A 17,500-nucleotide genomic window follows, 5' to 3' on the forward strand; every position below is an offset into this window, starting at 1 on the left:
CTTTCCTTACCACTAAACAACACTGTGGCTACACAGCTGAAATAATCCGCCTGTAGAGAGGGAGAAGGGAGGGGGAGAGAGAGAGAGGAAAAGAGAGAAGGAGAGAGAGTGAGGGGGAGAGAGATGGAGGGGGGGTGGAGGGAGGGATGGATGGAGGAGGGGTGGATGGAGGGAGGTAAGATGAGAAAGAGGGAAAAAGAGAGAAAAGAGGACAACAAAAAGAGAGAGAAAGTGGATGGTAAGAGACACAGAGAGACAAAGAGAGACAGATATAGAAAGACACAGAGAGAAGCCGAGACAGAGAGAGAGACACACAATAGCAGGGACAACATTTTCTCAAAATGAATTTCAGTTGCAGCACAAGTCACAAAAGCAGTCGAAAGGCAATGCAATTATAAAGAAGAAGCTTGTAAAATTATGTGTACGTGTCTCTGCAGTTGAAAGCGAATATGTGTGTACCCGCCTGTGTGTATGTGTCTAAGGTTGGTATAATTTATGGTGTTATTAGCACCTAAGGCTTGAGCTAGGACTCAACAGCGGTAGAGACATAAGATGGTAATTCAGCAGGATAAAGCCTATTCTCTCCTAGCTGCGTGCCTGGTAGAGGAACACAACATTAAAACACAGTTAAATACCAGACACATGCCTGGTAGAGCAACACAACATTACCAACCAGTTAAATACCAGAGACATGCCTGGTAGAGTAACACAACATTAAAACACAGTTAAATACCAGAGACATGCCTGGTAGAGTAACACAACATTACCAACCAGTTAAATACCAGAGACATGCCTGGTAGAGCAACACAACATTATCACACAGTTAAATACCAGAGACATGCCTGGTAGAGTAACACAACATTAAAACACAGTTAAATACCAGAGACATGCCTGGTAGAGTAACACAACATTAAAACACAGTTAAATACCAGAGACATGCCTGGTAGAGTAACACAACATTAAAACACAGTTAAATACCAGAGACATGCCTGGTAGAGTAACACAACATTATCACACAGTTAAATACCAGAGACATGCCTGGTAGAGTAACACAACATTATCACACAGTTAAATACCAGAGACATGCCTGGTAGAGTAACACAACATTAAAACACAGTTAAATACCAGAGACATGCCTGGTAGAGTAACACAACATTAAAACACAGTTAAATACCAGAGACATGCCTGGTAGAGCAACACAACATTACCAACCAGTTAAATACCAGAGACATGCCTGGTAGAGTAACACAACATTAAAACACAGTTAAATACCAGAGACATGCCTGGTAGAGTAACACAACATTACCAACCAGTTAAATACCAGAGACATGCCTGGTAGAGCAACACAACATTATCACACAGTTAAATACCAGAGACATGCCTGGTAGAGTAACACAACATTAAAACACAGTTAAATACCAGAGACATGCCTGGTAGAGTAACACAACATTAAAACACAGTTAAATACCAGAGACATGCCTGGTAGAGTAACACAACATTACCACACAGTTAAATACCAGAGACATGCCTGGTAAGTAACACAACATTAAAACACAGTTAAATACCAGAGACATGCCTGGTAGAGTAACACAACATTAAAACACAGTTAAATACCAGAGACATGCCTGGTAGAGTAACACAACATTAAAACATGCCTGGTAGAGTAACACAACATTAAAACACAATGAATGAAATACCAGAGACATGCCTGGTAGAGTAACACAACATTACAGTTAAATACCAGAGACATGCCTGGTAGAGCAACACAACATTACCAACCAGTTAAATACCAGAGACATGCCTGGTAGAGTAACACAACATTAAAACAACCAGTTAAATACCAGAGACATGCCTGGTAGAGTAACACAACATTAAAACACAGTTAAATACCAGAGACATGCCTGGTAGAGTAACACAACATTAAAACACAGTTAAATACCAGAGACATGCCTGGTAGAGTAACACAACATTACCAACCAGTTAAATACCAGAGACATGCCTGGTAGAGTAAACACAACATTACCAACCAGTTACCAGTTAAATACCAGAGACATGCCTGGTAGAGTAACACAACATTAAAAAACACAGTTAAATACCAGAGACATGCCTGGTAGAGTAACACAACATTACCAACCAGTTAAATACCAGAGACATGCCTGGTAGAGCAACACAACATTACCAACCAGTTAAATACCAGAGACATGCCTGGTAGAGTAACACAACATTAAAACACAGTTAAATACCAGAGACATGCCTGGTAGAGTAACACAACATTAAAACACAGTTAAATACCAGAGACATGCCTGGTAGAGTAACACAACATTACCACACAGTTAAATACCAGAGACATGCCTGGTAGAGTAACACAACATTACCACACAGTTAAATACCAGAGACATGCCTGGTAGAGTAACACAACATTAAAACACAGTTAAATACCAGAGACATGCCAGAGACATGCCTAACACAACATTACACAGTTAAATACCAGAGACATGCCTGGTAGAGCAACACAACATTAAAACACAGTTAAATACCAGAGACATGCCTGGTAGAGTAACACAACATTACCACACAGTTAAATACCAGAGACATGCCTGGTAGAGTAACACAACATTACCACACAGTTAAATACCAGAGACATGCCTGGTAGAGTAACACAACATTACCACACAGTTAAATACCAGAGACATGCCTGGAGACAGAGTAACACAACATTACCAACCAGTTAAATACCAGAGACATGCCTGGTAGAGCAACACAACATTACCAACCAGTTAAATACCAGAGACATGCCTGGTAGAGTAACACAACATTAAAACACAGTTAAATACCAGAGACATGCCTGGTAGAGTAACACAACATTACCAACCAGTTAAATACCAGAGACATGCCTGGTAGAGCAACACAACATTACCACACAGTTAAATACCAGAGACATGCCTGGTAGAGTAACACAACATTAAAACACAGTTAAATACCAGAGACATGCCTGGTAGAGTAACACAACATTAAAACACAGTTAAATACCAGAGACATGCCTTACAACATTAAAACACAGTTAAATACCAGAGACATGCCTGGTAGAGTAACACAACATTACCACACAGTTAAATACCAGAGACATGCCTGGTAGAGTAACACAACATTACCACACAGTTAAATACCAGAGACATGCCTGGTAGAGCAACACAACATTACCAACCAGTTAAATACCAGAGACATGCCTGGTAGAGTAACACAACATTAAAACACAGTTAAATACCAGAGACATGCCTGGTAGAGTAAAACAACATTACCACACAGTTAAATACCAGAGACATGCCTGGTAGAGTAACACAACATTACCAACCAGTTAAATACCAGAGACATGCCTGGTAGAGTAACACAACATTAAAACACAGTTAAATACCAGAGACATGCCTGGTAGAGTAACACAACATTACAACATTAAAACACAGTTAAATACCAGAGACATGCCTGGTAGAGTAACACAACATTAAAACACAGTTAAATACCAGAGACATGCCTGGTAGAGTAACACAACATTAAAACACAGTTAAATACCAGAGACATGCCTGGTAGAGTAACACAACATTAAAACACAGTTAAATACCAGAGACATGCCTGGTAGAGTAACACAACATTACCACACAGTTAAATACCAGAGACATGCCTGGTAGAGTAACACAACATTAAAACACAGTTAAATACCAGAGACATGCCTGGTAGAGTAACACAACATTAAAACCACAGTTAAATACCAGAGACATGCCTGGTAGAGTAACACAACATTACCAACCAGTTAAATACCAGAGACATGCCTGGTAACACAACATTAACACAGTTAAATACACAACATTACAAACACAGTTAAATACCAGAGACATGCCTGGTAGAGTAACACAACATTACCAACCAGTTAAATACCAGAGACATGCCTGGTAGAGTAACACAACATTAAAACACAGTTAAATACCAGAGACATGCCTGAGACATGCCTGGAGTAACACAACATTAAAACACAGTTAAATACCAGAGACATGCCTGGTAGAGTAACACAACATTAAAACACAGTTAAATACCAGAGACATGCCTGGTAGAGTAACACAACATTAAAACACAATGAAATACCAGAGACATGCCTGGTAGAGTAACACAACATTACCAACCAGTTAAATACCAGAGACATGCCTGGTAGAGCAACACAACATTACCAACCAGTTAAATACCAGAGACATGCCTGGTAGAGTAACACAACATTAAAACACAGTTAAATACCAGAGACATGCCTGGTAGAGTAACACAACATTACCAACCAGTTAAATACCAGAGACATGCCTGGTAGAGCAACACAACATTACCACACAGTTAAATACCAGAGACATGCCTGGTAGAGTAACACAACATTAAAACACAGTTAAATACCAGAGACATGCCTGGTAGAGTAACACAACATTAAAACACAGTTAAATACCAGAGACATGCCTGGTAGAGTAACACAACATTAAAACACAGTTAAATACCAGAGACATGCCTGGTAGAGTAACACAACATTAAAACACAGTTAAATACCAGAGACATGCCTGGTAGAGTAACACAACATTAAAACATAGTTAAATACCAGAGACATGCCTGGTAGAGTAACACAAAATTACCACACAGTTAAATACCAGAGACATACCTGGTAGAGTAACACAACATTACCACACAGTTAAATACCAGAGACATGCCTGGTAGAGTAACACAACATTACCACACAGTTAAATACCAGAGACATGCCTGGTAGAGTAACACAACATTACCACACAGTTAAATACCAGAGACATGCCTGGTAGAGTAACACAACATTAAAACACAGTTAAATACCAGAGACATGCCTGGTAGAGTAACACAACATTAAAACACAGTTAAATACCAGAGACATGCCTGGTAGAGTAACACAACATTAAAACACAATGAAATACCAGAGACATGCCTGGTAGAGTAACACAACATTACCAACCAGTTAAATACCAGAGACATGCCTGGTAGAGCAACACAACATTAAAACACAGTTAAATACCAGAGACATGCCTGGTAGAGTAACACAACATTACCAACCAGTTAAATACCAGAGACATGCCTGGTAGAGCAACACAACATTATCACACAGTTAAATACCAGAGACATGCCTGGTAGAGTAACACAACATTAAAACACAGTTAAATACCAGAGACATGCCTGGTAGAGTAACACAACATTAAAACACAGTTAAATACCAGAGACATGCCTGGTAGAGTAACACAACATTACCACACAGTTAAATACCAGAGACATGCCTGGTAGAGTAACACAACATTAAAACACAGTTAAATACCAGAGACATGCCTGGTAGAGTAACACAACATTAAAACACAGTTAAATACCAGAGACATGCCTGGTAGAGTAACACAACATTACCACACAGTTAAATACCAGAGACATGCCTGGTAGAGTAACACAACATTACCAACCAGTTAAATACCAGAGACATGCCTGGTAGAGTAACACAACATTACCAACCAGTTAAATACCAGAGACATGCCTGGTAGAGTAACACAACATTAAAACACAGTTAAATACCAGAGACATGCCTGGTAGAGTAACACAACATTAAAACACAGTTAAATACCAGAGACATGCCAGGTAGAGTAAAACAACATTACCACACAGTTAAATACCAGAGACATGCCTGGTAGAGTAACACAACATTACCACACAGTTAAATACCAGAGACATGCCTGGTAGAGTAACACAACATTAAAACACAGTTAAATACCAGAGACATGCCTGGTAGAGTAACACAACATTAAAACACAGTTAAATACCAGAGACATGCCTGGTAGAGTAACACAACATTAAAACATAGTTAAATACCAGAGACATGCCTGGTAGAGTAACACAACATTACCACACAGTTAAATACCAGAGACATGCCTGGTAGAGTAACACAACATTACCACACAGTTAAATACCAGAGACATGCCTGGTAGAGTAACACAACATTACCACACAGTTAAATACCAGAGACATGCCTGGTAGAGTAACACAACATTACCAACCAGTTAAATACCAGAGACATGCCTGGTAGAGCAACACAACATTACCAACCAGTTAAATACCAGAGACATGCCTGGTAGAGTAACACAACATTAAAACACAGTTAAATACCAGAGACATGCCTGGTAGAGTAACACAACATTACCAACCAGTTAAATACCAGAGACATGCCTGGTAGAGCAACACAACATTACCACACAGTTAAATACCAGAGACATGCCTGGTAGAGTAACACAACATTAAAACACAGTTAAATACCAGAGACATGCCTGGTAGAGTAACACAACATTAAAACACAGTTAAATACCAGAGACATGCCTGGTAGAGCAACACAACATTAAAACATAGTTAAATACCAGAGACATGCCTGGTAGAGTAACACAACATTACCACACAGTTAAATACCAGAGACATGCCTGGTAGAGTAACACAACATTACCACACAGTTAAATACCAGAGACATGCCTGGTAGAGTAACACAACATTACCAACCAGTTAAATACCAGAGACATGCCTGGTAGAGTAACACAACATTACCAACCAGTTAAATACCAGAGACATAACTGGTAGAGCAACACAACATTACCAACCAGTTAAATACCAGAGACATGCCTGGTAGAGTAACACAACATTAAAACACAGTTAAATACCAGAGACATGCCAGGTAGAGTAAAACAACATTACCACACAGTTAAATACCAGAGACATGCCTGGTAGAGTAACACAACATTACCACACAGTTAAATACCAGAGACATGCCTGGTAGAGTAACACAACATTAAAACACAGTTAAATACCAGAGACATGCCTGGTAGAGTAACACAACATTAAAACACAGTTAAATACCAGAGACATGCCTGGTAGAGTAACACAACATTAAAACACAGTTAAATACCAGAGACATGCCTGGTAGAGTAACACAACATTAAAACACAGTTAAATACCAGAGACATGCCTGGTAGAGTAACACAACATTAAAACACAGTTAAATACCAGAGACATGCCTGGTAGAGTAACACAACATTAAAACACAGTTAAATACCAGAGACATGCCTGGTAGAGTAACACAACATTAAAACACAGTTAAATACCAGAGACATGCCTGGTAGAGTAACACAACATTAAAACACAGTTAAATACCAGAGACATGCCTGGTAGAGTAACACAACATTACCAACATTAAAACACAGTTAAATACCAGAGACATGCCTGGTAGAGTAACACAACATTAAAACACAGTTAAATACCAGAGACATGCCAGAGTAACACAACATTACCAACAGTTAAATACCAGAGACATGCCTGGTAGAGCAACACAACATTATCACACAGTTAAATACCAGAGACATGCCTGGTAGAGTAACACAACATTAAAACACAGTTAAATACCAGAGACATGCCTGGTAGAGTAACACAACATTAAAACACAGTTAAATACCAGAGACATGCCTGGTAGAGTAACACAACATTACCACACAGTTAAATACCAGAGACATGCCTGGTAGAGTAACACAACATTAAAACACAGTTAAATACCAGAGACATGCCTGGTAGAGTAACACAACATTAAAACACAGTTAAATACCAGAGACATGCCTGGTAGAGCAACACAACATTACCAACCAGTTAAATACCAGAGACATGCCTGGTAGAGTAACACAACATTAAAACACAGTTAAATACCAGAGACATGCCTGGTAGAGTAACACAACATTACCAACAGTTAAATACCAGAGACATGCCTGGTAGAGCAACACAACATTACCACACAGTTAAATACCAGAGACATGCCTGGTAGAGTAACACAACATTAAAACACAGTTAAATACCAGAGACATGCCTGGTAGAGTAACACAACATTAAAACACAGTTAAATACCAGAGACATGCCTGGTAGAGTAACACAACATTAAAACACAGTTAAATACCAGAGACATGCCTGGTAGAGTAACACAACATTAAAACACAGTTAAATACCAGAGACATGCCTGGTAGAGTAACACAACATTAAAACACAGTTAAATACCAGAGACATGCCTGGTAGAGTAACACAACATTACCACACAGTTAAATACCAGAGACATGCCTGGTAGACACAACACAACATTACCACACAGTTAAATACCAGAGACATGCCTGGTAGAGTAACACAACATTAAAACACAGTTAAATACCAGAGACATGCCTGGTAGAGTAACACAACATTAAAACACAGTTAAATACCAGAGACATGCCTGGTAGAGTAACACAACATTAAAACACAGTTAAATACCAGAGACATGCCTGGTAGAGTAACACAACATTAAAACACAGTTAAATACCAGAGACATGCCTGGTAGAGTAACACAACATTAAAACACAGTTAAATACCAGAGACATGCCTGGTAGAGTAACACAACATTAAAACACAGTTAAATACCAGAGACATGCCTGGTAGAGTAACACAACATTAAAACACAGTTAAATACCAGAGACATGCCTGGTAGAGTAACACAACATTAAACACAGTTAAATACCAGACATGCCTGGTAGAGTAACACAACATTGCCTGTTAAATACCAGAGACATGCCTGGTAACAACACAACATTATCACACAGTTAAATACCAGAGACATGCCTGGTAGAGTAACACAACATTAAAACACAGTTAAATACCAGAGACATGCCTGGTAGAGTAACACAACATTAAAACACAGTTAAATACCAGAGACATGCCTGGTAGAGTAACACAACATTACCACACAGTTAAATACCAGAGACATGCCTGGTAGAGTAACACAACATTAAAACACAGTTAAATACCAGAGACATGCCTGGTAGAGTAACACAACATTAAAACACAGTTAAATACCAGAGACATGCCTGGTAGAGTAACACAACATTACCAGAGACACAGTTAAATACCAGAGACATGCCTGGTAGAGTAACACAACATTACCACACAGTTAAATACCAGAGACATGCCTGGTAGAGTAACACAACATTACCACACAGTTAAATACCAGAGACATGCCTGGTAGAGTAACACAACATTAAAACACAGTTAAATACCAGAGACATGCCTGGTAGAGTAACACAACATTAAAACACAGTTAAATACCAGAGACATGCCTGGTAGAGTAACACAACATTAACACACACAGTTAAATACCAGAGACATGCCTGGTAGAGTAACACAACATTAAAACACAGTTAAATACCAGAGACATGCCTGGTAGAGTAACACAACATTAAAACACAGTTAAATACCAGAGACATGCCTGGTAGAGTAACACAACATTAAACACAGTTAAATACCAGAGACATGCCTGGTAGAGTAACACAACATTAAAACACAGTTAAATACCAGAGACATGCCTGGTAGAGTAACACAACATTACCAACCAGTTAAATACCAGAGACATGCCTGGTAGAGCAACACAACATTATCACACAGTTAAATACCAGAGACATGCCTGGTAGAGTAACACAACATTAAAACACAGTTAAATACCAGAGACATGCCTGGTAGAGTAACACAACATTAAAACACAGTTAAATACCAGAGACATGCCTGGTAGAGTAACACAACATTACCACACAGTTAAATACCAGAGACATGCCTGGTAGAGTAACACAACATTAAAACACAGTTAAATACCAGAGACATGCCTGGTAGAGTAACACAACATTTAAAACACAGTTAAATACCAGAGACATGCCTGGTAGAGTAACACAACATTAAAACACAGTTAAATACCAGAGACATGCCTGGTAGAGTAACACAACATTAAAACATAGTTAAATACCAGAGACATGCCTGGTAGAGTAACACAACATTACCACACAGTTAAATACCAGAGACATGCCTGGTAGAGTAACACAACATTACCACACAGTTAAATACCAGAGACATGCCTGGTAGAGTAACACAACATTACCACACAGTTAAATACCAGAGACATGCCTGGTAGAGTAACACAACATTAAAACACAGTTAAATACCAGAGACATGCCTGGTAGAGTAACACAACATTAAAACACAGTTAAATACCAGAGACATGCCTGGTAGAGTAACACAACATTAAAACACAGTTAAATACCAGAGACATGCCTGGTAGAGTAACACAACATTAAACACAGTTAAATACCAGAGACATGCCTGGTAGAGTAACACAACATTAAAACACAGTTAAATACCAGAGACATGCCTGGTAGAGTAACACAACATTACCACACAGTTAAATACCAGAGACATGCCTGGTAGAGTAACACAACATTACCACACAGTTAAATACCAGAGACATGCCTGGTAGAGTAACACAACATTACCACACAGTTAAATACCAGAGACATGCCTGGTAGAGCAACACAACATTACCACACAGTTAAATACCAGAGACATGCCTGGTAGAGCAACACAACATTACCACACAGTTAAATACCAGAGACATGCCTGGTAGAGCAACACAACATTACCACACAGTTAAATACCAGAGACATGCCTGGTAGAGTAACACAACATTAAAACACAGTTAAATACCAGAGACATGCCTGGTAGAGTAACACAACATTACCACACAGTTAAATACCAGAGACATGCCTGGTAGAGCAACACAACATTACCACACAGTTAAATACCAGAGACATGCCTGGTAGAATAACACACACAACACACACACACACACACACACACACACACACACACACACACACACACACACACACACACACACACACACACACACACACACACACACACACACACACAGAGAAAGATGGCATGCAACATCGATACTAAACTAAATAGGTGGGACCAGTACTTACTGTTTACAGGTGGTTGTGTGTTTTATATCTCTAAGTGTCACTATAATCATCCTGTGTGGACAAAACAAGTACTGAAGAAAGAGAACTACTGTAGGAAGAGACAACTACTGTAGGAAGAGACAACTACTGTAGGAAGAGACAAGTACTGTAGGAAGAGACAACTACTGTAGGAAGAGACAAGTACTGTAGGAAGAGACAACTACTGTAGGAAGAGACAAGTACTGTAGGAAGAGACAACTACTGTAGGAAGAGACAACTACTGTAGGAAGAGACTACTGTAGGAAGAGACAACTAGGAAGAGACAAGTACTGAACAACTACTGTAGGAAGAGACAACTACTGTAGGAAGAGACAACTACTGTAGGAAGAGACAACTACTGTAGGAAGAGACAACTACTGTAGGAAGAGACAACTACTGTAGGAAGAGACAAGTACTGTAGGAAGAGACAACTACTGTAGGAAGAGACAACTACTGTAGGAAGAGACAAGTACTGTAGGAAGAGATAACTACTGTAGGAAGAGACAACTACTGTAGGAAGAGACAACTACTGTAGGAAGAGACAACTACTGTAGGAAGAGACAACTACTGTAGGAAGAGATAACTACTGTAGGAAGAGACAACTACTGTAGGAAGAGACAACTACTGTAGGAAGAGACAACTACTGTAGGAAGAGACAAGTACTGTAGGAAGAGACAACTACTGTAGGAAGAGACAACTACTGTAGGAAGAGACAACTACTGTAGGAAGAGACAACTACTGTAGGAAGAGACAACTACTGTAGGAAGAGACAAGTACTGACTACTGTAGGAAGAGACAACTACTGTAGGAAGAGACAAGTACTGTACTACTGTAGGAAGAGACAACTACTGTAGGAAGAGACAACTACTGTAGGAAGAGACAACTACTGTAGGAAGAGACAACTACTGTAGGAAGAGACAACTACTGTAGGAAGAGACAAGTACTGTAGGAAGAGACAACTACTGTAGGAAGAGACAACTACTGTAGGAAGAGACAACTACTGTAGGAAGAGACAACTACTGTAGGAAGAGATAAGTACTGTAGGAAGAGACAAGTACTGTAGGAAGAGCATGTGTGTGTGTGTGTGTGTGTGTGTGTGTGTGTGTGCGCGTGATCGTGTGTGTTTATGTGTGTTTGTGACAGGTACAAATGAAAGGGTGAATGGAAGGTGTGTGTAGCTTTTTAGGTTCACAGTCTTTTAGACAGGGACTGAGGCAAGTAGACATTTACTGACACAGTGAGGACTAATTATCCCTGAACACAGAGGTAATTAGAGCACATCAATAACAGTTCCTGTTTGTGTGTGTGTGTGTGTGTGTGTGTGTGTGTGTGTGTGTACCTACTCAATCGTTCGAGAGTAGGTCTGTCCCAGAGAAGTTGATGTCCATTGTCACTTTGACCTTTACAGAACACAACATGTTACCATCAGGTTCAATGACCTTTGACCTATACTTGACACACCACATTACATTAGGGCTCAACGAGCTTTGACTTCTTTAACCCTGCAGGCTACAGTGACTCAGACCCAAATCATCTGTCCCGGGTTGTACCCAAAATGACCCCCTTTATATACACCCTGTCCCAATAGGGCGTCAAATAGGGCCCTGGTCAAAGAAGAAAACTATATAGGAAATAGGATGATATTTGGGACACATCCCCAGACATCTCTGCTCTTTCCCAGAACCCTAATGAGACTGACAAGAGAGTTAACGACAAAAGTCTAATTAGTGGCATTCCCCCCCCAGCTTTGCCGACCTCCCAAACCACTCTACCCTCTGTCTTCCACTCTACCCTGGAGTCGTCACGCTCCCAGAACTCTGATTCAACTCCTCCCAACACCCTCTGTCTTCCTGGAGTCGTCACGCTCCCAGAACTCTGATTCAACTCCTCCCACCACCCTCTGTCTTCCTGGAGTCGTCACGCTCCCAGAACTCTGATTCAACTCCTCCCACCACCCTCTGTCTTCCTGGAGTCGTCACGCTCCCAGAACTCTGATCCTCCCACCACTCACGCACCCAGAACTCTGATTCAACTCCTCCCACCACCCTCTGTCTTCCTGGAGTCGTCACGCTCCCAGAACTCTGATTCAACTCCTCCCACCACCCTCTGTCTTCCTGGAGTCGTCACGCTCCCAGAACTCTGATTCAACTCCTCCCACCACCCTCTGTCTTCCTGGAGTCATCACGCTCCCAGAACTCTGATTCAACTCCTCCCACCACCCTCTGTCTTCCTGGAGTCATCAGGCTCCCAGAACTCTGATTCAACTCCTCCCACCACCCTCTGTCTTCCTGGAGTCGTCACGCTCCCAGAACTCTGATTCAACTCCTCCCACCACCCTCTGTCTTCCTGGAGTCATCACGCTCCCAGAACTCTGATTCAACTCCTCCCACCACCCTCTGTCTTCCTGGAGTCGTCACGCTCCCAGAACTCTGATCTCACTCCTCCCACCACCCTCTGTCTTCCTGGAGTCGTCACGCTCCCAGAACTCTGATTCAACTCCTCCCACCACCCTCTGTCTTCCTGGAGTCATCAGGCTCCCAGAACTCTGATTTCAACTCCTCCCACCACCCTCTGTCTTCCTAATGTCACGCTCCCAGAACTCTGATTCAACTCCTCCCACCACCCTCTGTCTTCCTGGAATCACGCTCCCAGAACTCTGATTCAACTCCTCCCACCACCCTGTCTGTCTTCCTGGAGTCGTCACGCTCCCAGAACTCTGATCTCACTCCTCCCACCACCCTCTGTCTTCCTGGAGTTACGCACCCAGAACTCTGATTCAACTCCTCCCACCACCCTCTGTCTTCCTGGAGTTCACGCTCCCAGAACTCTGATTCAACTCCTCCCACCAGTCTTCCTGGAGTCGTCACGCTCCCAGAACTTTGATTCAACTCCTCACACCACCCTCTGTCTTCCTGGAGTCATCAGGCTCCCAGAACTCTGATTCAACTCCTCCCACCACCCTCTGTCTTCCTGAGGTCAGCTCCCAGAACTCTGATTCAACTCCTCCCACCACCCTCTGTCTTCCTGGAGCTCACGCTCCCAGAACTCTGATCTCACTCCTCCCACCACCCTCTGTCTTCCTGGAGTCTTCACGCTCCCAGAACTCTGATTCAACTCCTCCCACCACCCTCTGTCTTCCTGGAGTCATCAGGCTCCCAGAACTCTGTTCAACTCCTCCCACCACCCTCTGTCTTCCTGGAGTCGTCACGCTCCCAGAACTCTGATTCAACTCCTCCCACCACCCTCTGTCTTCCTGGAGTTCTCACGCTCCCAGAACTCTGATTCAACTCCTCCCACCACCCTCTGTCTTCCTCTCACGCTCCCAGAACTCTGATTCAACTCCTCCCACCACCCTCTGTCTTCCTGGAGTGTCACGCTCCCAGAACTCTGATCTCCTCCTCCCACCACCCTCTGTCTTCCTGGAGTCTCACGCTCCCAGAACCTGATTCAACTCCTCCCACCACCCTCTGTCTTCCTGGAGTCTCACGCTCCCAGAACTCTGATTCAACTCCTCCCACCACCCTCTGTCTTCCTGGAGTCATCACCTCCAGAACTCTGATTCAACTCCTCCCACCACCCTCTGTCTTCCTGGAGTCTCACGCACCCAGAACTCTGATTCAACTCCTCCCACCACCCTCTGTCTTCCTGGAGTCTGTCACGCTCCCAGAACTCTGATTCAACTCCTCCCACCACCCTCTGTCTTCCTGGAGTGTCACGCTCCCAGAACTCTGATTCAACTCCTCCCACCACCCTCTGTCTTCCTGGAGTCATCAGGCTCCCAGAACTCTGATTCAACTCCTCCCACCACCCTCTGTCTTCCTGGAGTCGTCACGCTCCCAGAACTCTGATTCAACCTCCCACCACCCTCTGTCTTCCTGGAGTCATCAGGCTCCCAGAACTCTGATTCAACTCCTCCCACCACCCTCTGTCTTCCTGGAGTCGTCACGCTCCCAGAACTCTGATTCAACTCCTCCCACCACCCTCTGTCTTCCTGGAGTCGTCACGCTCCCAGAAGATTCAACTCCTCCCACCACCCTCTGTCTTCCTGGAGTCGTCACGCTCCCAGAACTCTGATTCAACTCCTCCCACCACCCTCTGTCTTCCTGGAGTCGTCACGCTCCCAGAACTCTGATTTAGAATTACATAATGGTAGAAATTTATGATGTTGGAATCTCAGAATTGGTAGGTTGGAATGAAAGAATGTTAGAGCAGGAAATAACAGAATAAGAGAGGTTGAGAATATGATATGGGACAGAGGGAGAGAGAAATGGAGAGTTTGAGAGATGGATAGATTTTGAAGCGAGAGATGAGGTTAGATGACTATCTACCTTAATCCCCCTTTGTAGCTTTCTCCTTTTTTACCTCCCTCTCTTTTTCCCCTTCTTCCTCTCTGGCCTGCTCTCTTTCTGTAGTTCTCAGTGTACAGAGTCCCTCCCCCTTTCCCCTTCTTCCTCTCTGGCCTGCTCTCCTTCTGTAGTTCTCAGTGTACAGAGTCCCTCCCCCTTTCACTTTCTTCCTCTCTGGCCTGCCCTCTTTCTGTAGTTCTCAGTGAACAGAGTCCCTCCCCTTTCCCCTTCTTCCTCTCTGGCCTGCTCTCTTTCTGTAGTTCTCAGTGTACAGAGTCCCTCCCCTTTCCCCTTCTTCCTCTGGCCTGCTCTCTTTCTGTAGTTCTCAGTGTACAGAGTCCCTCCCCCTTTCACTTTCTTCCTCTCAGGCCTGCTCTCTTTCTGTAGTTCTCAGTGTACAGAGTCCCTCCCCTTTCTTCCTCTCTGGCCTGCTCTCTTTCTGTAGTTCTCAGTGTACAGAGTCCCTCCCCTTTCACTTTCTTCCTCTCAGGCCTGCTCTCCTTCTGTAGTTCTCAGTGTACAGAGTCCCTCCTCTTTCACTTTCTTCCTCTCTGGCCTGCTCTCTTTCTGTAGTTCTCAGTGTACAGAGTCCCTCCCCTTTCTTCTCTCCAGGAACAGGCTCTCTTTCTGTAGTTCTCAGTGTACAGAGTCCATCTCTCCCTTTCTTAAAACCTCTCTGGCCTGCATCTCTTTCAGGAACAGTTTCAGTGTACAGAGTCCCTCCCTCTTTCACTTTCTTCCTCTCTGGCCTGCCCAGGAACTTTCTGTAGTTCTCAGTGTACAGAGTCCCTCCCCTTTCTTCCTCTCTGGCCTGCCCTCTTTCTGTAGTTCTCAGGAACAGGGTCTGGCCTGTCCAGGAACACACACACACACACACACACACACACACAACACACACACACACAAAACCACAGGAGGGCATCTCACCAGGAACAGGGTTGGAGTTAAAACCACACAGGAGGGCATCTCTCCAGGAACAGGGTTAAGTTAAAAGCATCAGGAGGGCATCTCTCCAGGAACAGGGTTGGAGTTAAAACCTACAGGAGGGCATCTCTCCAGGAACAGGGTTGGAGTTAAAACCTACAGGAGGGCATCTCTCCAGGAACAGGGTTGGAGTTAAAACCTACAGGAGGGCATCTCTCCAGGAACAGGGTTGGAGTTAAAACCTACAGGAGGGCATCTCTCCAGGAACAGGGTTGGAGTTAAAACCTACAGGAGGGCATCTCTCCAGGAACAGGGTTGGAGTTAAAACCTACAGGAGGGCATCTCTCCAGGAACAGGGTTGGAGAGCCCTGGTCAACAGTAATAGTAATACTATGCTTCATGTTGATTCCTGCAATGAAAGTATCTTCCTGTCCTGGTTGGCTGCTGACTCTCACTCCCTCTCCCCACTGTGCACACGGTGGAGGGAGAGATGAATTCTGAGAAGCACAAGCAAAACACCGTTTTCAAAGCAACTACTGTTGTTCTGGTTACCGAGAGCAGAATGACAGCTGTGAGTATATCATGCGTTTCTCCCCTCTTAGTATGGACCTCATGGCACCACTTTACAACCGGAGTAGATAGTAGTTGGTACGGCTTTGATGCACCTGCATAGTGGAGTAAAGCGAACCGCACCATTTGCAGTGAATAGGCCTACATCAAATAGCCTAGGCCTAAAAGTAGAAAGTTTTTATGGGACGTTAGCCTTTATTTACTGATAAATTAATCTTTTAGCCTACATGGTTACCAAGCAACAATATCATGTTTAGAGTTAGCAATCTAGCTAAGTCTACCTACTTCCTCAGCTGGTGAATACTATTGCCTATTGGCCATTATGAACAAAGATGTGGGCAAATTCTCTGAAGAACCAAAAGTACATCTCATAACAGGTTGCACATCAAAATATCAATCATGTATTTCCTGTAGATGTTAGATGAAATAGCTTCCTGTTTTAATCATAAGCTACTACCTCAGCTGTCTAACTTGTCAAGAGCTCTGCTGTAACTGTCAATAAAAAAAATACACACACACACACACACACACACACACACACACACACACACACACACACACACACACACACACACACACACACACACACACACACACACACACACACACACACACACACACACACACACACACACACACACACTGTAACCTTGGGGGTAGAGTGTTTTGGATGAAAGCAGAATGCTGAATTTGATTATTTGTAAGTAAAACCCTGTAATTGGAATTCCCCTATTTTCCAGCTGCTGTGTGTGTTTG

At 42.8% G+C, this 17,500-nt stretch overlaps 1 protein-coding gene across 1 annotated transcript in view; it reads right to left on the minus strand.

The window, feature by feature from the left end:
• The window catches only part of LOC112230700 (replication protein A 70 kDa DNA-binding subunit-like), a 93,381-nt gene that overhangs the window by 18,632 nt on the left and 57,249 nt on the right, over nt 1-17,500 (minus strand). The window contains exon 10 of the mRNA XM_042311230.1: nt 1-50. This exon is cut by the window's left edge and continues 127 nt beyond it. Within this exon, the coding sequence (XP_042167164.1) occupies nt 1-50 (50 nt within the window). The remainder of the gene's footprint in view (nt 51-17,500) is intronic.

This window comes from Oncorhynchus tshawytscha, linkage group LG33 (genome assembly GCF_018296145.1).
Source record: "Oncorhynchus tshawytscha isolate Ot180627B linkage group LG33, Otsh_v2.0, whole genome shotgun sequence".
Taxonomy (NCBI): domain Eukaryota; kingdom Metazoa; phylum Chordata; class Actinopteri; order Salmoniformes; family Salmonidae; genus Oncorhynchus; species Oncorhynchus tshawytscha.